Source organism: Filicampus tigris, chromosome 10, assembly GCF_054856515.1.
Source record: "Filicampus tigris isolate MCC_2025a chromosome 10, RoL_Ftig_1.0, whole genome shotgun sequence".
Classification (NCBI taxonomy): Eukaryota; Metazoa; Chordata; class Actinopteri; order Syngnathiformes; family Syngnathidae; genus Filicampus; species Filicampus tigris.
In genome coordinates, this window is record NC_141226.1 from 12,813,289 (window position 1) to 12,839,076 (window position 25,788).

The following is a 25,788-nucleotide window of genomic DNA, read 5'->3' on the forward strand; positions in this document are numbered from 1 at the left end:
GCCTGCGAGGCTGTTTGGAGAAAGGAACCACGTGTTCCCACATCTGGCTGCACCGTCTTGCATGAGCACCCACCCCCCTAGTGTGTGTGTGTCTCAAAAATGGGTTTCATTTATGATAAATAATGATAAAGTAAAAATATATATAAAATATATTAATAAAACAACAATTTGGGGATAAAACAACATAGAGTGCAATAATATGCAGTGTTATTCTTATTAAAACGTTACAAATATTTTATTTTTTGAGGGGAGGCTGAAATGGCAGTTCAATTGATTTCAATGGGGAAAAATAATTTGAGAGATGAGTGATTGGCTGAAATTGATTAATGGCGGTTCAGTTGATTTCAATGGGGAAAGACGATTTTGAGAGACGAGTGATTTGAGTGTGGTCATGGAACAAACTGAACTTGTATGTCAAGGCACCACAGCATTCATGTCATCTGCAAAGAGGACCAGGTTTAATGATTGAGATACATTAACAATATAATTTATATACACGTTCAACAGTGGCCCTGACATGGAGCCCTGGAGGACACCACAAACAATGCCAATTTACCAGTCCTCAGCAACACCCTGAATTCCGTATTGTTCCAGTTAATTGAATAGACCACTGCAAATGGTCAAAAAAAACATTACTCCTCCCCAACTTCAAATCAAAGTTGCAAAGTTTTTTTGTATTTTTTAAATTATTATTTTTTTACTGTGCAGCCTCATCACGATGAGAACAGATTTGGTGTTATCTGTTTGACAAGAAATGATTCCATGTGCTCGCTCTTTATGAATTTTCCATGCATGTCCTCCAGCAGTAACGTGAGTACGAGCACAAGCTTCTTCCCTGCACGGTGATAGCAACAAGGTGCCGTAGGCCCGACGTGGTTCTGATTACCATGCCAGGACCACTTGGTTTTGCGGGTCACGGCGTGCGAAAGGGGCACATTTTTGAGCCGGCAGGGAAGAACCCCCACCATCACATTCCAGATGCTTAAGAGGCGAACAGAGCAGAGCAGATTTTTTACATACGGTCATCAGCTTCAAGATATATATATATATATATATATATATATATATATATATATATATATATATATATATATATATATATATATACGCTTCATTAATGACTAATATCAGTGCCACACTGATTAGCTCAGAGTTGAGACGTTCCAATGAACAGTGTAGCCATCAGCCTGTCAAAGTCTAACTTAGATCCACCATTTAGGAAACACAGAAGCACAAAATTACAATTGGATGCTTTCAAAAGTTTCTGTGAACAGTTTGGAGGAAGACCCACCATTATGCTATGATGAGTTTGGTGTTTAAGAACACACTCCAAGATGCACCCTCCATCATACTGTAACTCCTAAACTTTTGTCATGCTGTGTAAAAGCTTGGAAAACAAAGCGGTCCTTGTCGGCCGCGGGCAGCATGTTGAATGCGGGATTAGCGGACATGGACATTAAGCAAAGACGCTAATAGGATCACAAATCACGCTCTGAGGAGAAAGAGCACAAATAGATCTGGCACGCTCCAAACCAGCCACATAAAGTGTTTTGTTCTTCTTGACTCTGTCAGTCAACGGCTCTTCAGGCTGGTAAGTCATCTTTCCTCCAACCTGTGTGTTACCAATGTTTTCAATGAGGCTGCTTATAAAATAAAGCATACTGAATACACTAAATTAACCAACTGCCTGTGGCAGATAAATCATAAGGTCTTAAGAAATTAGATCATTTCAATTCATAATATCAATAGGGAAAAAGAAGAAGAAGAAAAAAAAACATTTAAATTAAATTAAAAAAAAAAACATAATATAGAATCAATTTAACTACAGTAAAATAGAAATAATTGAATTGAGAAATAATGAAAAAATATAGCATTAATTTTACTATAATAAAAAAACAATTTAAATAACATTTTAAATAATTATTTTATTCATTGTAATGCTTTTACCTGCTGATAAGAAAACTATCATTCATACATTTAGAAATAATAAAAAATAATAATAAAAATGCATTAAATATAGCAATTTAACTGTAGTAAAATAGAATTAGAATAAGAAATCATGAACAAAATATCTTACTTATAGCATTCATTTAACTATAACAAAATATAATTAATTAAAATAATTAACATTGTACTTATACTTATATAAGTATTTTATTAATTGTAACGACATGCTAATAATGAGAAAATGATCATTCATACAATTTGAAATACTTTTAAAAAAGATATCTGATATCTCACGTCAATTTAACTATAGTAAAATATAAATCATTGAAGTGGGTAATAATGAAAAATATATCAACTATTATGTTAACTGTAATAAAACAGAAATAATTAAAAAAACAAACATTTTAATAATTTTATTTTATTCATTCTAACATTTTGACCTGCTAAAAATCATTCTGTTTATAATATGCATAAGAAAATATAATTCATAAAATAATTAAAAATAAAATATACTAATATATGCACATTAATTCATAACAAATAGATACAATAAAATGTAATGTAATTAAACATCATAAATACTGTACTAAATACTCTGTTTTATTGACACGACGTTCCTTTTTTTTTTTTTAAATCCTCATACTTGAGCGCCCTCAAGTGTTGGAATTTGTCCACAAACTCAAATCCTATTATCCCTCTGGATCAAAATAGCTGGACAATGTTGACGTGTATGCATGTGTGTGCGTGTGTACGTAGGTGTTTGTCTTTTCAGGCTTTTGGCTCCTACCTTACGGGAGTGTAAAAGCAACAAAATGAAGGTTGTGCTCAGTCTGATTGCGCTGGCGTCATTGGGCTTGCTTGTCAGCGGTGCCTCGGAGGACGGAAACACCTCAGAGGACACTTTGAGAGGTGACATTTTACACCCAATTATCTTTGTGCCGCTTAGCAGAATCTAAAACTGTTAGGTAATGTGAATTTGTGCAGCCGACAAAACTCGATGCAGCTCTACTTACCCTTTGGCTTTCGACATGACAACAGGGATGTCAACCAAAATACATGGCCATGGCTGTTTTGGCATCATATTGACATGGAATGATCATTTTCCAGACAGTGTAGTCCGGAGGTCAGACTCCAACCACTGCTTGAAAGTGGCCCCGGATGTCCACTCATCCAAAATGATCAAATTGTTCGCAGGAAAAACTCTTTGTAGAGCTAATTAGAAAAAAATTACAATTAGGAAATTACAAATTGAAATTGCATAATAGTTCACATTCAAGACACATTTTAGGAAATAGGCAACTCACAAAAGATGTACAGTGGTGCCTTGAGATATGAGTTTCAATTGTTCCATGACAATGCTCATAACTCAAAACACTCATGTCTCAAATTGAAAAATAGCACTCCAGAGTATTGTACTTTATAAAAACTTACTGTACAGTAATGACATAATTTAATGTAATTAAACATTTTTTGTCCCAATGCATTCCATGAATGCTGCTCCTTCATAAACTCCTCTTAGCTCATCAGTACGACACTATGAGTTGTTCTTTGCAAAGCATAACTAATATTGACTGCTGTTACACTCAGCCCGTTGCTTAAAGGGATATTATTATAGGACCGCAACATAGATGACATTGTTAGCGTTGAGCTAGCAGACTTAAAGGCTAAGCTATGTGGTTGTTTTGAATGCACAAAGTGTAATTCTTTAGTTTGATAATAAACTTTGCCTCTTTTTTGAAGACTTGTTCACCATTTGCCAAAGTGCTGCTTGCTCTTACGTGTGTTAAGTTGAGTTCTCAGCCACCATACAGTGCTCATAGCTCTTGTCTGCGCTCACAAGTCAAAGCAAACATATCGGTCGAACGGCCGTCCGTAACCCGAAAAAGTCACTCGTATGTTAAGGCACCACTGTACTTGGTTGTTAAATTTCACCCGTAACAGATGGGTAGGCAATTGAAAGACAGAACTATTTACATAGAAGCTATTAAAAAGTAAATTACTGGACAGAAAAGGGGAAAAGAGCATCACACACACACGCAGACCGATGAAGGTTCCGTTGCGTCTTGTCAGAGTTGTCCGAGGCCGGAGAGAAGGTGGTAGGCGAGGAAGTGAAGCGCGCCTTGTACGGCGTGGGGCAGATGAGGGAGGTGATGTGGAGGAACGAGCAGAAGCACGAGCACCTCATGAAGTCCCTGCATCACAGTGGCGACAAGAAAAAGGTGGATACACACTCATCTTACCTTCGGCTGTCTGATGAAAGAGCATTACATTACTTTTTCTGTCTCAATATGTTGCTGGCATAGCTAGATGAACAAAGACATGAATGCCTTTGTAGTATTCTCTAAAATTGCCTTGCCCCTATACAATATTCTCAAAATTAAGCCTTTTATTAAAAAGGGGGCATCTCTTCCCAAGCATGTCAAATTCCTATGATGACAGAAAAATATTTTGGGGATGAAAACCACTGCTTTGGAGGACTGAAAGAGGGCGAGTCAATGTTGTTGTTGTTCCTCCCTTCCACCAGGGAGCGGCGCAACTGGCTCAGGATGTGACGGAGAAGCTGCAGGAGGCCGAGGAGCAGTGCAGGGCCTCGTTGCAGTCGGAGTGGGACGAGTGCAGACCATGTTTAGAGGACGCGTGTAAAACATTCTTCACCAACACCTGCCGCAGAGGCTTCGCGACGTTCCAGACCAAAGTAGGACAAACCCTTGGGCGGCGTTCAGAATCGTTCACTCATTCTCTACTCACTATAAAGGGATTTGTATAAATTGGACTAAAGAAGTTATATAGTTCACAAAAATGTGAGTGAAGAGTTAGTAATTTCTCCCTAATCACTATTAAGTGGATCTCAAATAATCTTTACCCATTGAAATGAACTGAGATGCCATTTATCGGTTCCAGACATGCTCTCCAAAACAAAAACTTTTGGAATGTGTATTCCAACGAGGAAAAAAGAACACTGCGTACTATTGTGATTTATAAAATCATGCAGTAATGGCAAAATTAAATAGAATCCAAAAGAATGAAACTGTTTTTGGTGGCCATTCTGCTGCTCTTTCTGGTGTGCCCACCTGAGGGCAGATTAAGGCAGACATAATGATCATTGAGGCATTTGAACGCCTTTCTTCTAGTTCATCAGCACAGGATAAAGAATATATTGCACATACTGTATATTATTACATTGGCTGTCTACCTGTGTTACTGCAGGTTAAGCTATGTGGTTGTTTTAAATACACAGTTGTAATTCTCTTTTTTTAAATGTACAGTTTGACAGTAACCCGGGTGTGGCAATAAATGGTTTAAAGCCAATTTTTTTAAGACTTGCTCTCCATCTGTCAACATGCTGCATATTGGGAAGTGCTTTTCAAAATGCAATGTGGGATACAATGAGGACGCTATAAAAAGGATAACCTACAGTATACTTACTATACATTTGAAAAGCAGTAAAAAAAAAAAAAAAAGGCAACTTCACTAGAGTCCCTTAAATAGTAACTTTTTGGTCTTCTTCTCCCATGCCAGGTTGAGAACTTCTTCCGGCGTGTGTCGAGACGCTTCAGCTTCAGCGAACCGGCTGTGGAAGCAGACGACATCCTGGTGAACCAGGACCCAGACAGCCCCGACGCCGAAGTGGTCCGCATCCAGGACGCCTTCACCCGCCTGAGCCGCAAAGTGGGATTGCTGGTGAACAGTAGCGCGGCCCTGGCCTCCAGGATGAGCGACGGGCTGGACCTGGCGGTCCGCAGGGCTCTCCTTAGGGGGCCCCCTCTGCCGAGCGCCACGGCGGCCCCTGACGACCCGGCCCGCGACTCGGGCTTCCTGCAGGGGGTGGGCCTGGAAGAGGTGCTGGACTCCTTCTTCGACTTTGGCCGCAGCGTGGTGGAGGAGTTTGGGGCGGTGGTGACGCAGGCGTTTGATGGCCTCCACGCAGCGCAGGAGGAAGACAACAGGAGAGGTGAGTGGAAGCACAGAAGGCATCCGCAAAAAAGCCTCGCGATTTTTAGCATCGTCCATCCGTCTGGTGTACCTGCTTCCAATTTGCCATAGTTGTGCTTGTTGTAACTCGGGTTACTGTACTTTTTGTTTTTAACTCATTCACTGCCAGACATTTTCAGACCCTCTTTTATCCTAACGTTTGAAAAAATTATAAATAAATTCCTGGGATTGAATAGCTGGACTGTGAAAAGACAAGAAAAGTCGTCAATGGCAGTGAATGATTAACTGGGGGAAAACCGTTGTAATGTGCTCATAACGTCCACCCTTGTGTTGGATTGCAGAGAAAACATTCCCACGCCTGCTGCGGAACAGGAAGTTGTGCCGAGACCTGCGCAAACAGTCGTCTGAGTGCTGGCAGCTGCAGAGCCAGTGTGAAGCCTGCCAGGGGGCCTTGCTAACAGGTAAAGCGCAACGCCACGCCACGCCACGACAACCACCCACCTCCACCTCCACAGGCTGATGTCGTCATTGCGTCCCCTCGCAGAATGTCCCAGCGTGAGGGAGCTGCACGTGGAGCTCGAGCAGGTCTCGCAGCTGCTGGGCGTGTCCAGGGAGCAGTACGACGAGGTCCTGTCCATCGTGCGGCGCCACGCCGACGAGACGCTTGGCTGGCTGGGCAACATGGCCGCCGAGTTCGGCTGGGTGGCGCGGGCGGACACTCAGAACATCTTTCGCATCACCAGGGTGAGATGAGGAGACGCAAAGGGGTTGTCGTCGAACATCTGCTACACAAACGATTCATGGATAAATGAACAAGAATGCACAAATGAAAGGTAGAAGCAGTGTCCGTGAGGTGTCATTTGAGTTCATTTAAAGAAAACTACATTGAAAGGCTAACTGCTATACAGTGGCTCAAAAAATTAACAAATTTGTGGAGAGAACCCATGCTCCATTTTTTGCTGAACGACTTCCCTATTCGCTGTTTTGGGCTTAGGCCAAAGCCATGTCTGCTATAAAAATATTGCTGTGGCACGAATCTAGTGGCATCTTATATTATTTAAGAAATTTAGAAAAATATTGCTATGGCGCCATCTTGTAGCATCTTATATTATTTAAGGAATTTAGAAAAATATTGCTATTTATCATTAATAATATGACGGCTGAAATAAGATTTCTTCTTTTTCATCAAACTGAGTTGAGGAGCTGAAGTCTTTGCCATCTTGTGGCATCTAAAGGCAATTCCAAACCTTTTTGGGCAGTTGTCAGTTACTCACAAATCTTCACTATTGGAGGCAGGACTTGGTCCCTCTTCCCCCAAGAATTAATATTAAAATATGTAACCTTTGAAGAGCTTTGACTGACACGTAAACTGTCTCCATCTTTTATTTACGGTATTAACAAGATTTTGAAATACTTAAACGTAATTTACATGAAAAACTATTCGCTACCATATAATAAAACAAAAATAAAGTGAATAAACTGTTAACCCTTTGACAAAGCCTGATTAACACAAAGTTTTGTCTCACACAATTGTCTCCACCAACTTTAAAAGGACAGATGTTTTATCATTTTAACATTCCTAACTGTCATATACGTGCGAAATAAAGTTTTTAGTATGCTTTGGTTATATGTATTCACAATTTTCAATGATCCATTATTTAACAAAACCGTATATAGATGAATAATATTTTCATACATTTACAAAAATCAACAGAGAATTTAAATATGTCAAGGATTTTCTTTTTTTAAACGACAATTTTAATAATACATTTATACAACAAACCAGACCCTTTTCTACGTTGTACTACTCTAAAATCAATCTGGTTTGACCAACACACTATTACACTTAATGGAGTTGCTAAAGATGCTCACTCAAATCCCACGAGATTTGTGGAAGTCTCACGTGACCTTGTTACTGTTATTCAGCTCAAACCCCAGACTACAACCACCCCTACAAAACAAAACCATTCAGCTGAAGTGCGTTGTATGTCATTGGTGTCCCCAATGATGTCCAATGTGTACAGCACCTCAAGTGTTCCTTTTTGGTCTGCAGGTGGTGCCAAAGAGCGAAGACAAAAACCTGTCGGCGGGGGAGACCCAAGTGGAGGTGACCATCCTCAACTCTCCCTCTTTGGTCTTCTCCGTGCCGGGAGAGCTGAACCTACAGGACCCGACCTTCATTCAGTATGTGGCCCAGGAGGCCCTGGACAAGTACAAGGAGATATTCAGGTAATGGGTGTGACATTTTAGAAGACACAGGAATGTTTTGCGATGTTTTCAACTTGTATTGTAATGTATTTGCATTTGTGCCGTTGCTTTACAGGTACCACGAGGATGAGTAAATAGCCAATCACGGAGCTCTATAGAGATGCAGAAATTCAACAGCTCCCAGTAAAAACACAATATGCCATTTCCATATCCAAATGTTCAAATCCAAATTTTGATGTTTACAGTAGAAACTTCCCTAGGATTTCAACACAGCAAAGTCAAATTCAACTTTTCAAGTAAAAGTTTTATTTTTCTCTGTACAAAAATTCTATTAGTTACCTTTATTTTCTCCATCTCTATTTCAAGTCCTACCTTTAGGAACAGTCACATATTAGGTTCTCCACAGCCAAACATACAAAGAAATTAAATTCAAAACAATAAAAAGTTCACATCTTTGTCTGAACCGCTGGCTTTCGTACGCAACTTTCCCATCATGCACCTCTGTACCGACAGTTAAAGGATAGCAATAAGAAAATAAAGGTTTTTGTGGAAAAAAACATTAACTTGATGTTTTGTGGCCTTAACACTAACAAAACCATACTAAGCAGAACAGTGAAATTTTCAGTCTGGTGTGTAAGTGGCTGACAAATATAAATGTAAGCCACTGTCACTGATGCACTTACATTATTCTTTTCTTTCTCAGACATACATGTGAACACATCATGAACAAATCAGACCTTATACAGGATTGTGCAACTCTTCCATTGCAAAACTGTCACTGAAATGTTGATATTTTGATTAAAACCAAAAAAAGAAAAATAATTCCATGGTCACAGAAAAATGCCCATCTCAAATGAAAAAACAAAACAAAAACGTTAGACATTCCTTTTGCACTTGGGCGTGATTAAAATAACTGATGTAAAAGTGTGTTTGAAAAAAAGACCGAAACAAAAGACTTCGGCATGATTCAAATTCCTCAAATGTGACAGAGTGCAAACGCTAATGACAGTAATACTCAGTGACAGAAATAAACTACTAAAGAAAAAGGTCAGAGGAAAGTTCCCATCCTAAAAATTGAAAATTGCTTTTCTTTGTGATGGCATTAAATGATCTCAATTACTGATATAAAAAAGACAGAAATGATCAGTCTTTGACAAATAAAACAAAAATAAATTTGGTAGTCACAGACTATATCCATCCTAAACATTTTTTTTAAATGTTTGATATTTTTTTGCACTTGGATGTGATTAAAATAACCGAGAAAGTGTGTCAAAGAAGCATGAGAATAATGGAGAAAAAAAATGTCATTCATCCACCTGTTCACACTTGCCAAAATATTTTTTTCCCTGCACATACTGTACATTCTTGCATCAAGCCCCATCTGCACCGTCCACAATAAAATTTTAAAAAAGAAGCACAACTTGTCAGCCTACAGTCATTGACAACAAACTACTGTACATATGACAGATCGGGACTCCCCAATATCAAAGAATTATTTTTGAAAAATAAAATTTTTAAAAAGCGAGGAAAGTTGTGTGAAAGAGTCATTGTGTAAAAAAAAAAAAATCTTGCAAGTATAGCCATCAATGTGAAATGAGGACTAACTACTCTGGTGTTGATCACAGTGTCGTGGCCAGTCTGTTTTGTACCAAGATGAGCTCTTGCGAGTCTACAGGTTGTCGCCCGGCTGGTACTGGGGCTCCGTGGCCGTGAAGTAGTCCTCCAGGAAGGACTGGATGTACTCGAAGGTGGGCCTCTCGTCGGGCTCTTTCTTCCAGCAATGGCGCATCATTTCGTGGAGGGAGTCGGGGCAGCCCTGGGGACAGGGCATGCGGTAGCCGCGCTCCACCTGCTCCAGCACCTCTCGGTTCACCATTCCTGCAAACCACAAGAGCGCCGGGTTGACCTTCCAGGATACCATTTACAGTGAAGGTGTTGGCCCAATTTGGCGGAAAAATATGACTCTTAGGCCTGCTACAATAATATTCCGCCCCCCCCCCAAAAAAGTTGTCAAAAAAGAAGAGAAATCAAACAAAGATTATTGGAATAATGAATACATTTTGAAAATTGGTAAACAACTGAAGAAAAAAAAACTTGTTTACTCCTGTTAAGATCCTCTACAAAGGTTGAGTGTTTTACGAATGATAAGACAAATACTCAATTACAAGCATTTGCGGGTCGGGCTGGGCTGGGCTAGAGTGAACGGAGGCGATCGAGGGAGCCATCTTAAAATGTGCACACATTGTCCTTTCTAAAAAGCAAACAATGCTAGTTCAGTTAGATGGCTGTGAAGGTAGCAAAGTACACATCCAGACTGAGATATTTATTTGTTTATTCATAAGGGAAGGATTTAACCTGACGCACTGCGAATCAGCCCCGTCTAACTTGAGTTGGAGCACTATAGCCCCCAAGTACAGGTATTAGGAAATTATGGGATTGTGTAATTATTGCCCCTAAAATTCATGATACGGTACTGGCACTTGGTGCAACACTAAATGTTTTAAATGTTTCCTTGTTCTGCATACCCCACATTCATTTGGTAAATGCTTCCAAGAAATGATTTGGACATACTGTACTTGAAACACACACGTCAGCTAATGTGGGTTTGTTTCATGTTAGCATAAACACTGACATGCCACTTTTCTAAATATAAAACACATTGCTAGCATCAAAGAGTTTAATATGGGCTAGTTTCCAGCCATTTAATGCATAGCTGTCCCATACGGCTTAACTTAACTGCCAAAAACATACACAAGTAGGGGGACAAAAACTTGTCATCCGATACAACATGGGTAGAATTTCACTTTGGTTCCATTTCATAGTTTGCTGCCTGCCATTTGTCCTCTTCCTCCTCTATAAAAAAGCAGAACGCTTCTTCCCAAAGACAGGAAGGCCCTGCACCGGTGACCCGTGTGTGACATTATTGCCTTGCAAGGAGGAGACTCATTGTGAGGTTAGGAGCCAGAGCACATGGCTCGGGGGTGGGGGTCTCCTTTATCTCACGCACCAGGGAAGCCGGAATTAGATAATAGAATGGCGGCGGTGTTAAAAAGCGATCCATCAGCAATCTTATATGATATCTTTAAAAAAAAAGGGAAAAAAAACCATGGGTTTCCACGCAGCTGTGTCAACACGACTATAGAAAGGAAGAGAAGTCCTTCTAGATGGAGTTGAATTAATTACATTGAAGGATGTTTTCGCTGTGGATCTGGGAAGGCCACATGAGCCAGATGGCGGTCAGGTCGGCCATATGGCGGCTCTGTGATCACTGCAAGCTGCAGTCCAGTCCTCTTTTTCAACGTTACAGTCGTCAGAGCGACATGGGAATTGTTGCAATTAATCGTGATGTAAGATTTCAAGATATAATTTTACTTTGGATGGGAAAAAAAAAAGTGTAGCAAGCACTAAAAAATATACAAGTTAATTTATCACATTTAGCAGAGAAATAATGTCTGTGCTTCTGAGCATGTTTAGTGATGTGTTGAACTTAGTTGGCATTAGTAAAAAAAATACAAATAAAAACAATTGCTTGCTTGAACAGAAATTAACATTCCAATTCCATAAGATTTCATCTAAATATGTCCTGCAAAAAAGATAAACAGTCAGATTTTTTTAAAAATTTGATCAACTAATTTTAATCAATATATTTTATGTTTTATATATCGTTGCTGTCCAGTGAAAAACACGTGTCCAATTTTTTAATTTTTAAAAATTTTCACATTAACAGGATGTCTAACGGAAACCCCATTAATGTAAAAAAAAAAAAAAAAAAAAAAAAAAAACCACAAGAACATGTTTTTCACAGGACATACATTAAAAACAACTAATTTATAATATTAAAAAATATGTTCTATACAGTTATATTTAAGGATTGTATTTTAAAAAATGCTTGTTTAAGAAACAAACCTAAAATAAACTTTGAAATTAAAAAAAAAAAAAGTGGACACACTGAAAGAAATGGTGACATCAATCCCTATGTGCAGTACTTAAAAAAAGCTACACATCTTACAAAATGTAAGTCTTACAAAAATATAATGCAATACCGTATTTTCCGGACTTTAAGCCACACCTTAATATAAGCCGCACACACTCTATTGAAAAAAAAAAAATAATAATGAAAAAAATAAAAATAAAAATAAACAACAACAACACATAGGTGCACCTTTATACAAGCCGCACCTATTGTTGAAAAATTAGATGTTTACAGCATTTACAGAACGATTTTGACGATGTATGTCTCTGAACAGATTCTTTCCTAACAGTGCCTTTTAACACGGCAGCAACTTTGCTGATTAAAACGGAACAGAATCAAGAGAAAATAAACAGTACTTATCTTCATTTCACTGCCCGCTGCCACTCCAGTTTGTTATTTTACTAACAAGTGTTCTGTCACCAAAATGCTACATTCAAGTGGTAATAATAATAATAATAATAATAATAAATAATAATACCCATCTTAAACAATACAATGGAACTTAAAAAAATAAAAAATAAAAAAATAATCAGAAACTGTGACCGGGAAGTTGCATGTGAAAAAACTTTGGTAGCTGTGACAGCCCCTATTTCATGGTCTGTTAACGGCGCACTTTCTGTGGGACGTGCGAGTGAAAAAGGCCCAAAGGCTCACCTGGATAGGGCACTCGGCCTTTGGTGACCAGTTCCGTCAGTAGTATCCCAAACGACCACACGTCTGACTTGATAGTGAAGCGGCCATATAGAGCTGCCTCTGGCGCCGTCCACTTGATGGGGAATTTAGCGCCTGGAACGACCAGGGAGTCAGTTAGAAACTGTGAATGTGGTTCTGAAGGTTTCATTTTTTTGGGCGCCCTCTAGGATTAATTGGCATGACAACGCACCTTGCCTAGCCGTGTACTCGTTGTCCTCGATGAGCCGGGCCAAGCCGAAGTCGGCGATCTTGCACACCAGGTTGTCAGCAACCAGGATGTTGGCGGCTCGCAGGTCCCTGTGGATGTAGTTCATCCGCTCGATGAAGGCCATGCCGTCCGCAATCTACGGGGAAACGGACGGAACCATGTAGGTGGAGTCTGGTTGAGGTTGTTCAATTTGCAATTTGACTCCCCAAATATTGCCGTGGCATATCGCACTAGACGATCTCAGATGAGCGATAAAATGAAATAGAGATAGGACGGCGTTGACTACAGCGTGTATGATGTCACTAGCACACTTCGTGCTAGCGCGTCGGCTAGTATGCTAGCTAATACTATTGATGAGCCTCATATGAAGGCGATTTGATTATTTTGGATGATTCAGCTACTGAATAAACTGGTTTAATGGCATCTTGTGGCATCTGTAGGCAATTATGAATCCCATTTCGAGGGGGAATAAATTATTTGCAGATTTTATCAATTCCACAATAGCAAGGGTTCACTGTACTTCCCTGACAGCGCAGACTACTTTCCCATGAGCCAAAGGTTTGGGCGCAATCTTGTGATATCTTTGCAGATTACGGACAGCTCACGTGAGTTACTCAGCAACTTGCTGACAATAAGTGAATTTGTGAATTCATGAATACCGAACAGTCAATATCATATACATTATTAATTTAAGACTCGAGTGTTTCACTGTTAAAATATTACTTCAAACATTGCCGCACAGATAATAAAGGTTTTAAGACGGCAACAGTTCCCATTAGTTCCTATGTGAGAAATCGTATTCGGAAACTGACCGGCAATATGTTTGACATTAGAGCATTCGTTCTACCATGCATTAGTGGTAATCAAGTTCATGCAGGCTTGTTCATTTCCTAATAATTCAAAACATCTTTTGTCTGCCAAATCCCTCGGAGGCGAGCGACCGCCAGGCGCCTCCCTCCGTCTTCATTTTCAACCTGGCCCAGCGAGGGAGGAGGGTGGCAGAGCAAAGTGAAAGCAGAGCGTAGCACGCGACGGCGGCATCGTGGGAGTTAAGTGGCTCTCTCATTTGGAGCGCTTAGGCTCCGCATGCAGCTAAGTGTTGGAGGATGACGGGAGGCACACGGAGAGGTGGCAGAAAGCCAAGAGGGATGTCAAGTTGGAGATTAAATAAATATGACAACCTGCATGGAGAACCATGCATGGCACTTGAGCCAACCTGACGTCGCAAGCTTTATTGTCACACATATTCCTTCACGGTTTAGCAAGCAGAGGCGTGTCTCTGCATCCTACCTGTGCGGCCATGTCCACCAGCTGGGGCAGCTTCAGGTATTTGCCATCTCCCTCCTTCAGGAAGTCCAGTAGACTACCTGGAAGAGATTAGTGGATGAATACTAAAACATGATCATGTGATATGATGATACTGTGTTCGCTACGTATTTTTATGGATGTATTCAAGCATGCACGCACGTACGTATATATGTAGTATACAGTGCTCGGCGTAAATGAGCACACCCCCTTCGTAAAAAATAACATTCTAAACAAAATGTCAATAAAAGCAATTTCCAAAATGATGGCAAGACTACATTTGTATGACGTGTTTAATTTATAACATGAAAGTAATGTAATTTAGAGAACAACTTTTTCAGCTTTATTCAAATTGGGGTGATGCAAAAAGAGACTCTGGAGCAAAGCTAGACTTTTGACTACAAATGTCCACAAATGCGTCTGATTTTTCATTACACAGGTGTCACGCAGACAGTTGACTATAAATGGGTGTTACTTAAAGAAAATCCTTTCCCATTTCATGTTGTTGGCAATGGCACCACATGGAAGAGAAATGTCACAAGACCCGTGAAAGAAAATAATTTATTTTCACAGAACAGTTGGAGGCTAAAAGAAGATCAACAAAAGCTTTACCGATGAGTCAGAGTACTGCGGTAAAAGTTGAAAAAACATTTTAAAAAGATAAAACTGCTACCATCTCACAGAGACATCAAGGTCATCAGCGGAAGTTAACACCTCGACAGTAGTGTCTTCTGATGAGAAGGGTTGAAGAAAATCGGCGCGCAAGTTCACTGCAGTTATCGAAGTCAGTAGAAAGCCAAACTGGGGCGACTGTTTCCCGTGACACAAAATGGCATACACTGCAGAGGCATGGCGTGCATGGGTGCCGTGAACCAAGGAAGCCTCTTCTAAAGGCCAGGCATAAAAAAAAAAGTGCGCAGAGAGTTTGCCGGGGCACATGTTGACAAAGATGAAGACCACTGGGACTCGATAGTCTGCAGTGATGAGACCAAGATAAATGTTTTTGGAACAGATGGCTTCAAAACCGTATGGCATCTAAAAGAGGTCATTCTTGAATGATGGGAAATGATTGATGCACAAAATGTTTCCAGTATATTAATTCCATGCCTAGAAGACTTGGTCATACAAAGTACTAGATGTAGACGTTTTTGTTGAGGGGTGTACTCATTTCTGCATCACCCTTATTTGAGTAAAACTGAAAAAATGTGCCATCTAACTTATATTGATAATCTTACTTTCATGTTCTAATTTGATAAACACATTTATTAAACATGGTCTTGGCAGAATTTCGCCAATTGTGTTTGTGTTGATTGAGATATTGTTTAAAATGTTGCTTATCAAAGGGGGTGTACTCATTTACGCTGAGCACTGTATATCGTGTTTGTTTTATTTTCTTCGGTGTTGTCGCTGCCTGGTGTTGACACGTGTGGTCATTAAGTGAAATTTGGGCATGTGCACATGTGGTCTGTTTCAGGTGTAGCATCAGCGTAAACACGGCCACATTGGATAATATGGTGATTGAAATGTACATGCAAATAGACAGATATAAGCATTAAGTTCAGAATTGGGTAAGGCAGTGGTGATCCATCTGGAATGAGATACTTTCCGAGAGTTTATATAGTGCACTTTAGTCATCAGGCGTGGGTGGAATAAAACTAGCTGGAATTCAATGTGTCACATTTCTACTGCTGAAGGAACTTGTGAAAGTCGCCACTTAATACCTGAAGACTTAATTACTGTGGATAAACTTTTCCAAAACAGAGGATGGTAAGGTTATCTTATGTGGCTGCCAAAGTTTGTTTCCACCATTACGAATTTCCGATTTTCGAATAATATTCAACATAATGAAGATGTGGTGAAAATGAGGGGATACATTTATAAGAAGATAAAGAGTAGAAGAAGAAAGTGGTGACCTTTATTAATAACTTGTTTTTCACAATTTAGGAAGAACGTATGCCTGTAAGTATTGTTATATTTGACCTGTTTGTATGTGTTCCTACAGCGATTGTGTGTGAACTTTTGGGTTTTCCATTGACTGCTAGTATTAAGCCGTCAATATACCTAAAACTATTTCTTGTATTTGAATATCCAATGTATGTAATTATTTTTGTTGTGTGTTAATAGTTGGCGTTTTACAGTAAACTCCAACTGGGGTATCAATAAACAGCTTAAAGCATGCTCAGGGAGTGCAAAAGAACAAATGTCACACGCTTACTGCAAGCAAAACGGTGCATTCAGGGTGCAATCACAGCACGGGAACGCGCATACACACACCGAACCATTTGGCAAATCATTTTTCTTGGATTATAATGTTTTTATTAACCTGTGAGGCAGAAATCAAAAGCATGATTAAAATTCACCTAACTGCCCGGCCCTAGCATAAAGTATGATGCTAAGAAGGCTAAGCTAACACGATATGGCCGTGCTTTGCCTTGGCAGAGATCAGGAACACAATCGGGGACTGACCTTTGCCCATAAACTCGGTGACGATGTAGATGGGCTCTTCAGACACCACGGCATAGAGAGGCACCAGCTTGTCGTGTCGCAGCTTTTTCATGATCTGAGCCTCCTGCAGGAAGGCCTCCGGGGACATGGTGCCTGGCTTCAGGGTCTTGATAGCCACCTTGGTTGTACCGTTCCAGGTGCCTGAATTAAACGGGGAGGGGCGGGGGGGAGACAAAGAATCATAAAGACAATGAAAGCATCTTGCACATGAAACTGCTACAATAAACATTGTTCTGCATCAATCCATGCAACCATTATCTCCCGCCTTTCCGGGATCGGGTCGCGGGTGCAAGTGTTTTGAAAATATGTGAATTTTGACAAACAGAACCTATCTAACCAGCCATCCAGCAATAGTACTGACTTAAGTACTAGGAATGGGACGAGACCTTGTGCTACGAGATCTCGCGGGATTAGAGCGCCACGAGATTTTTCGTCCCTGCACAGCACGAGATCTCTTTTCTTTCGACGGTGTTTTGGAGTCCGGATGAATATAGCAGATGTCCTAAAAGGAGTTGTCACCGAAAGGGAACTTCCGAGGCCAAATCACGGAGTCGCTGTTGTGACCAACAACGCTCGCAACATGGATGTAGCGATACGTGAGGCTGGCTTTGAGCCACACATTAAGTGCTTATCGTGCAGGTAATGAACGCAACGCTAGTGCAGATGGTCCAAAGTTGGCCGCGTATCACGTTTGTTTGGACGTGTCAATATAGTTTCTTTTTTTCACCGATGCTCAACAGCAGCAGCACTTTTGACGGCTAAATAAAGACAGCTCGAGCTGCCCGTGCACAAACTAATTATGGACGTAATCACGCGCAAGAACAACTCTTTGGACATGATGGCTCGCAAACTAGAGCAGCGGGCTGCCGTATCTGCGGCTCTGAGGAGCCCAGAACTACGACGAGTTGCAGAAATCTTGACACAGACGCAGTGACATTCTTCTTGTTGAAAATCTCGACTGAGAAACAAGTTGAACTCTACAATACAACACAATTTTATTTATATAGCGCATTTCATAACAGCTAAAGCCGTAACAAAGCACTTTAAAAACAATGCAATAAATTAAAAAAAACAAGAGGCAGTGATATATCTTTTAATAAATATGTCAATAAATATTAACAAATATATAAAATGTAAATGAAAATATAAATAAATAAAGCCAATAAATTAACATTAAAACACTTTATACAATTGAGTTACTGCCCCACGAGCACAGTTGGATTTTGTCAAAGTATATATTAAGAGGAAAGATTTCAGCTTTAGTTATTGCAGCAATATTTGAGAGCATGTAACGAAAGTGACTCCTGTTTGCATTTGCACTTTAGAGCTAGATGATTCATTTTCTTGCAGTCTGTTTGATAAAAAACATTTTGAAAATTGAAAAAATTGCATTAGGTATTTTTTTATATTCGAAATTTAGCAAAAATCTCGTTCTCGTCTCGTGGGATTTTTGTCCCGTCCCATCCCTAATATACACACATGTAAATATATAAACACGTAAATCTACACAAAATCGCATGCGCACAGGTACACGCACACACACAAATATATAAAAAACATGTTCAGTAGTGTTTGAAAATTTTCACTGTGTTCTGTTCAATTGTTCTAAAGACTAAAAATTCCCCAAATGTAATTATTCTATCAAACATATTTTAATTAATATCCCAATACTCTGAATTAATAACAATAAAACGAATTTGAAGTTGTTTAGCTGTCAGGTATTCAAAAGTTTCTTTGTTTTTTTTTTACATTCTCGCCATTGTTTTAGTATCGGTACCAAAGTACTGCGTGTATAGTACCGAAGTCAACAAAAGTTTGGGGTTGTGAAAACACTAGTTTAACTGACAATGTAAACACGGTCCAAATAAAACTGTGTCGAAAATGATGAACCATGGATGATAATTTCTCAAACAGCCAGTAAACTTGGCTACCAAAATAATCTCACACTTCCTGGTCGAAAGCCACTTACTCACGCCCTGCTTACATACAATGAGCTGCGTCGGGAGAGCCGGAGCTTCCATCATGAGGGCCGATCTCCATGAATGAATCGCACAGTAAGGCACGCGCACATGCACGGACACACACCAAAGGCCAAAGTAGGGCAATGATAATAACGACCGCAAGGTGGTGAGAACACAGAGGCATTGCGGTCACACACAGTGATTAACATATCTGGAATTAAAAATAAGCAAAGTCGCCAAGGGAATAAGCTGCAGGGGAGGCAGCGCAAAAGAAAAAAAGAAATCGGCAAAGGAATTCCTGGGATTGCACACTTGCAGGTCCAGGCTTGCTGCGGGCCTAATGAGGGAGTGAGTGAGGAGGGAACACACTGGCCAAGTGAAGCGGAGGAGGACGACTTGCCATTAGTGTACACGCGTGTTCCTTTCAGTGTAAACGGAGTGCAGTCGTCAGCGCTTTCGGCAATAAATAGGCTAGCTCTTTGCTGTGCTCCATAACTCACCGTTTATCACCCTATAAGCGGTCTATATCCATTCTTCCCTGTTGAATATACATGAGCTATGAAGTGGATGCTTAACTTCCTGCCGTAAGCCCCGTTTACTCATTTATGATCAACTATCCATTATACTACGCTAACACGATGTGAGCTGCCTTACCCATCCAGACCTCTCCGAAGCAGCCCTGGCCCAGCTTGACCTCCAATCGCAGGGACTCTCTGGGGATCTCCCATGCATCCTTGGCCAGTCCCTGAGTCTGCGGCTTGACCGTAGGGCACACTGTCGTCAGCCTGTAGCACAAACCGTCAGCGTGTTCTGGACAGGAGTGGACATGTAAAACAGAGGGGGGAAAAAAAACATCCAATTAGCGGAAGATCCAGTAAGTGTGAAGCAGCGATGTGGAATGCAAATCAATATTACGATGTATCAAAACGCCAGCGCTGTTGATGACATTGCTGCTCAATGTTTTTTTCTTCCAATACGTCCATTAGTATGCAGTCATTATATCTTGCGATTATCAATAGCGTTCACAAAGTGAATTGTGACAACAGTGACAATATTGAATAGTGAGTAAGGTTGGGCATCATTTGAATTTGGACGATTCTAGCTCCAATTCTGGTTCTTAATGTTTCTCGATTCAGAAAAAAAAAAGGGACTGCATTGTCAGCCATTGCGCCGTTAATGTCGCTCCCACACTTTGTCCTTGGAGGAACATGAAACCAACGGTAGGAGTGATATCTAAATTGTGGGACTACTCAACGCCATCTCACATTGTTATAGCAAAATAGACAGGTAAACAAGTTCGAGTGTACAGCACCCGTGATGTCACAAGGATTACGTGAAAGGTCCAAAATGTCAGCATTTGTGTGTGCCTTAAAAGGTAGAACAGTGCAATACAAATGAAGCCAACGACTGAATCTCAAACTATTTTGTAGTCACAAAGTCACACAAGGTTTTCTCTTCCCTCATTTGGAAACTCTAGTGGGGCTTTCAACCATCACAGGAGGGAAGAAAATAAATCCTGTGGAAAGCAGGATTTAATATATGTACATCCCAGCAGAAGACCTGCAGCTGAATAATTCAGTGGCTCTACAAGTACTGCATTAAAGTCTGACTAAAGTAAGAGATAATAATGTTAAGAGACTGCTTGTATAGTTCAGCAGTAAACAAACCTCTGCCTAAACGCTAGCTGCCAGTAAATGATACATACCTGTGTAGTGTTTCACCAGCTTCTGTAGAGTCTCGAATTGAGCCCGAGTGGTGATGTAATAGCCGCCACTGTCAAGCTTTCGTATTTTGTAGTGTTTGACATTGTCTCCCTTGACTTCATCCCAGTCACGGATAGATAGAGAGTAGGCACCTTTTGAATAAAACATTCACAAAACGCAAATGCTTATATCCACATACAGCCTAATAAGTCGTAAAAATGAAGATTTGCTTTGACATTAAGCTGCAGTTTTGTTTTGTTTTTGCCCCGGAAACTAAATCTTACCTTTGGTTGTCTCACTCTCTCGTGCCAAGAAAGTACCTCGCTGGTTGCCCGGAAGTAATAAAAGCCGCTCAGCGTCTTTTCGGCCCATTTTGCCAAAATACCATCTGTGGAAAGAACAGTCGTGAGAAGGTTTGAGTTTTAAAATTTGTAATTACAAAAGCGTATACACTTTTGTGTAAATACAAGTTTGTCAATTTAATCATTATCAATTCAGTTCAAGTTACTAAAATGAATATAAAATTACAAATTAATGTTTCTAGAGGACTACAGTGCATGTTATCTTACAGATGTCACGGAGAGTATCGATCACTACCTTGTGAGAAAGTTGGTAAATTAACTTTTGGGAACCTTTCACACATTTAAGAAATATTATCAAGCACTTGTCAAAATTAAAAGAAACATTTTTTTGGCATCATATGTTGATGTCAAGTACTGCTATGAAAACATGAACATGTTCCAAATAAAATGTGACTAGGGCTGGAGCAATAAATCCATACATTAAATTACTTTTTATTTCCAAGAATCGGCTGTCACACAATCGTTGTATCATACTTTCGATATCGTTGACTATGTATTTTGAATTTTTATTTTTCCAATATATAGGGCAACCGCCGTAGTATGGTACTATCTATAATTTTGGCAGAGCATCGTGTTACTTTCCTCTTCCGATATATCGATTATCATGCAGTGTCTATCATATTATCAAGAAAGTTGGCAAAATCCATATTGGATCTTGTGCTACTCTGCCTTCCAAAATGTCACACGATCACTGTATCGGAATGGCATCACAGTGTGAGCTACTCGTTTTTATTCCGATTTACCGATAATTGCGCAATGGCTGCTTGTTAACTACTCTACTATATGTGGATTACTGCACAATCGCTGTATGGGGAGAACGTTTATGGTGAGTTACTTGGTTCTTCCAGTCGTATTTTTTTTTTTTTTTAACAATGTATAATGACACTACCAGCATCATTGGCAATGTATTACTTGATCATATTGTGAGAGGTACTTGATGATTCTGTACAGTCCCAAAAAAAAAAAAAAAAAAAAAAAAAAAAAAAGCATAGTTCCAATATTTCCCAGGATAGAATACAACCACAGGACAAGAGGACAAGATTTGTGTCAGACATGGTGACCAGACATGGGATTGCCACCAACTTGTACAACACAGGGCATTATTGTTCAGCCTCTGCATGTGTACATGATGGGCTGTCACAGTGTGACCACGAAAAGGCATTTCTCAGACTAAGCGGGTGAAAATGGCAGGGAGGATGAGACAGAGGGACGAGACGTGGCAAGAAAGGAGTCCTCACTCTTCAGCCTGTATGGAGTCAGCAGGGGCCACGTAGTTGCTGGGGATGTAACCCTTCTGTCCCGTGTTGATGGAACGAGCCTCCCACCAGTCACCTTCCCTAGAAGGAGAGCAGAGCCTTCAGTCGGATTTACGAGGCAAACAAGCATGTCAGACAACTCGAGGGCTGTAAGGACAATTTCAAATCCATCGCTGAGTTTTATTGAACAATGCAGAGTTGAACATGGTGAAAGTGATGAGAACAGATGGCCCAGTCACAGAAGCCCATTAACCCAGACAGATTTCAGCCTTAATAGCAGACCAAAGCAAAACCAGATTACACACACATACAGCACACGCACAGACGCAGCAGGAGTGTACGTCTCCACAAGAAAAAAAGGAAAAGGTACTCACGTGTTGTTGATAATTTGGAAGCGATCGCCTTTTTTGAACGACAAATCGTCTGACGTCCTCGCTTCGTAGTCATATAGCGCCACGAAGAATGTGACGCCACCTGAAGGCAGGATTGAGAGCAGCAGATGAGATGTTTTTTTAATTGTTATTTATTTATTTTTACAAATTTATCATTTTTAGTCGATGATAAGCATTAACATTTAAAATCTTTGGTGGTAAATATTCATAGTCTAACTTGAGGCAGCAGATAACAAAACGGATTTCAAAAGCAGGACAAAGCTTTTGTGGTGACTTTTAACTCATTCACTATCAGACATTTTTAGACGATCTCTTACCCTAAGGTTTGAAAAAAAAATTAAAAAATATGAATAAATTCCTGGGTTTTAATTGCTGGACTGTGATAAGACAAATAAATACGTCAATGGCAGTGAATGAGTTCATCTCTATGACCAAACTGACCTGTTTTTTTTTTGTTTTTTTTAATGAATGGAACAATCAGTGTTTCGGACATAAGTTTGAGTAAGTCTGTTCATTACCAATAGAATGCCTTTAAAACATGATAAAGGGTTCGGGTTAGTTTAAGTTGGTTAACTTCGGCAAAGTGATGTCACATAAAAATATTCCACTAAAGTAAACAAATGACACCCATTGAGTCTTCTTATTGATTCGCTGCGCTTGCCTATTGGACCATGACAAGTCACATGGCCTGAGTAATGGCTGTAATAAAGAGTCTGAGTGAGACTGTCGGGCACACAGGAGTGTGAAGCGACAACAGTACTCAGATATGTTTATCTTCAAGAGGAAATTGAGCGGGTAGGATTAGATGGGCGGCATTCCCTCAGGTCGCATTATCCGCCTTGAGAGCGAGCGAACGAGGAGTGTGTGTGTGTTTATCACTCACACTGCCGGAAGATTCTATCAAATTGACATTAAGTTCAACGACAAAGACGATAAAAAGCAACATTGGACGGACATTTTTTTTTTTTTTTTGAGGCCACATTGCTTCCCATGTCATGTATTTATTTTTGAATCTTTTTTGGGGTTATGATCCTTGTCTAACATCTGCTATTTATATGCAGGAAATGCATTTTAACTTGCTCTATGCGCAAGTCACTGTTCTTTCACATTTGACATTTCCATATTGTTTCCAGACTTCACAACTTCTTGGTATTAAAAAAAAAAAAAAAAGACAAAATCTGATCATTTGCGGTAAAAAAACAAAAACAAAGGTAAGCAATAGGCAACAATAAATTGTTTGTTATAAATGTCTCAGGGCTGATTTGACTAAATTCCCTTGATCAAATATGGGGAATAAGAACAAGCAACAAATTGATCAAGCATATTGGTGAATTAGCGGTTAGCACGCCTGCCTCATGGATCAGGGTTCGAATCTCTGCTCGGGCCTTATTCGTCCGTTATTCATCATCAAAAAAAAAGAATGGATGGACATTTTTCTTTAAGATATTCTTGATTTTATATGTCTGAGAAAATAGAACAGTGGTAAGTTTTGCAAAAACAAATATATTTCCATACAACACAGACCTGGGACTGTACTAAAAAAACAAATACTATACTTTACCATACTAGAGTAGGAACCCCGTAAAGTTACAGCACAATTTAAGAGGGGTTCTACAATCCTGCGTAAACTGACCTGTGACGACACCTGGGAAGGGACTGCTCACAGCCACCGACGTGAAGGAGGTGGAGGCCCCGCCGAAAGGCGTGATAGCAGACGACGCGCCGCCGAATGGGGTGAGCGCGGAGGCGTGACTGTTGTAGCTGTTGTTGAGCGTCTTTGCCGCCGGCGAGTGGCCCATCAGTGTGGGCTCGGGTCCGTAGTGCCCCAGGTGGGAATTGACCGGAGCGTTGATGGCGTTATCCGGCCGGTACTTCAGCGTCGGGCCTTTGTCCTCTTTGCTCCGGACGCAACCCATCGTCAAGCCTGCAGGGGACGCGAGGGAAGGAAGTCAGTCAAGCATGGCGGAAATTCATCTTAAATGAGAACAGACAAAGATTGAATTTTCCACGCAATCACTGTATCGTGATGCTATAGGCAACACGTTGGCAAAGTGTTATGATATTACATTGTGAGTTACAAATGTTTCTTTCAATATCATGCAATCGCTCCATTCTGGTTCTATTAATATTAATAAGACATTGATCTCTACGGTGAAAATGACACTGTGTGTACTGTGTATACAGAAACACATACGCGTGTATAAGTCTGTAGCCTACGTCTGGCGCGCAACTTTGGAAATACAAAAGCAGAGGTAAACAATCATGCCGAAGCTCATAGACGCTGCTCAAAAGCGAGCGGGCGAGCGAGGAGTGCTTTATTGCTGTGGTGAGTGGCACAAATATAATGCGTTTTATTGACGGTAGGACGTAACAAGCAGAAATGACAAATTACTCAAATGCGGGTCTAACTCTTTTATGTAAATAGGTTATTTCGAATGTTTCAGAAATCAGAATTTTCACCTTAACACGGACATTGACTGCGTTTAAACGTAGTCATTGTGTCTGAGTGAGCGCTCGACTATATGTGTGATCGGAACATCAGTATCGTAGTGATTTAGCATCACTTCACAGCACCTTTCAAGAGCAAACACTTGAACCTTTGGAGGCTACTACAGCGGCTACTTTTTTTTTTTTACACCTTTTTCCCTTGCTTGCCATCCTGTGTGTAAGGTATCGATGCAGAACGGCGGCTTGAACTCAACCCAGGAATTTGGCAACTTCCAAAGCTATACCACCAGTTGCAGCCAGAGAGTCAATTGTAACACGTGAGAATTAGTGCTAAGCAGCACACCAGTTCACACCAAATCCCGATGTTGTTTTTGTTACGATTGCCGGTACACAACGTTCTGCATGCGGTGCCGTGTGACACCATTTCAGATGGGGCTCTTTTCAATATTGCATTTCAAAACAACCACGGTGCGACTGCGAGGCGTGGTGAAGGTTAGCAACAGTGTCACTTAGTAGACACTTAAAGTTTTCAATTTAGATGTGGAATGTGCCCGGGCTTCAAGTTGCACACCTTTTTGCACTCATTTCTTTGCGTGCTGTTCAGTTTACTATTTTTTTTCAAATGTAAATATACTTCAAAGCCCATACTAATGCAAAGTCTCTCTTCACTGAGTAAATTGTGTTGTATTTCCTTTTTAGTAACGCACCTCAGTTTGAAGAATAATTATTGCAAGTTGCACTACTTTTTGTGTTGGTTTTAGGAAAGACGTTTGTGAAATTTGAACAGTAAAAGCTCTGTACTTTGACTGCAATAGTCTGATTAGCACTACTCACGTCATTAAATCATGAGTGGCTCGCCACAGGCCTACCAACAACCTCCCGTGACATCCCAAA

At 40.2% G+C, this 25,788-nt stretch overlaps 2 protein-coding genes across 2 annotated transcripts in view; one reads left to right on the forward strand and one right to left on the reverse strand.

The window, feature by feature from the left end:
- Positions 1 to 1,488: 1,488 nt before the first annotated feature.
- On the forward strand, positions 1,489 to 8,647 carry clul1 (clusterin-like 1 (retinal)). Its single transcript, XM_086042644.1, has 9 exons — positions 1,489 to 1,591; positions 2,704 to 2,856; positions 4,018 to 4,166; positions 4,472 to 4,642; positions 5,467 to 5,899; positions 6,222 to 6,341; positions 6,425 to 6,624; positions 7,934 to 8,109; positions 8,204 to 8,647. Exons 2-9 carry the CDS (start codon positions 2,760 to 2,762, stop codon positions 8,220 to 8,222), a joined length of 1,365 nt encoding a protein of 454 aa, XP_085898770.1. The 5' UTR covers positions 1,489 to 1,591; positions 2,704 to 2,759; the 3' UTR covers positions 8,223 to 8,647.
- yes1 (YES proto-oncogene 1, Src family tyrosine kinase) overlaps positions 8,372 to 25,788 on the reverse strand; it is a 121,916-nt gene continuing 104,499 nt past the window's right edge. Inside the window, exons 3-13 of the mRNA XM_086042643.1 lie at positions 24,080 to 24,370; positions 22,429 to 22,528; positions 22,037 to 22,135; positions 20,721 to 20,824; positions 20,439 to 20,588; positions 19,388 to 19,543; positions 16,734 to 16,913; positions 14,253 to 14,329; positions 12,945 to 13,098; positions 12,716 to 12,847; positions 8,372 to 9,966 (exon numbers count right to left, since the gene is read on the reverse strand). Of these exons, the coding sequence (XP_085898769.1) occupies positions 9,758 to 9,966; positions 12,716 to 12,847; positions 12,945 to 13,098; positions 14,253 to 14,329; positions 16,734 to 16,913; positions 19,388 to 19,543; positions 20,439 to 20,588; positions 20,721 to 20,824; positions 22,037 to 22,135; positions 22,429 to 22,528; positions 24,080 to 24,362 (1,644 nt within the window). The 5' untranslated portion in view covers positions 24,363 to 24,370 and the 3' untranslated portion in view covers positions 8,372 to 9,757. The remainder of the gene's footprint in view (positions 9,967 to 12,715; positions 12,848 to 12,944; positions 13,099 to 14,252; positions 14,330 to 16,733; positions 16,914 to 19,387; positions 19,544 to 20,438; positions 20,589 to 20,720; positions 20,825 to 22,036; positions 22,136 to 22,428; positions 22,529 to 24,079; positions 24,371 to 25,788) is intronic.

Coding starts and splice junctions, on each gene's coding strand:
- clul1 (XM_086042644.1), top strand. CDS start 2,760: ATGAAGGTTGTGCTCAGTCTGATTGCGCTGGCGTCATTGGGCTTGCTT. Junction 4,643..5,466: donor TCGCGACGTTCCAGACCAAA/GTAGGACAAACC, acceptor CTCCCATGCCAG/GTTGAGAACTTCTTCCGGCG. Junction 6,625..7,933: donor ACATCTTTCGCATCACCAGG/GTGAGATGAGGA, acceptor TTTGGTCTGCAG/GTGGTGCCAAAGAGCGAAGA.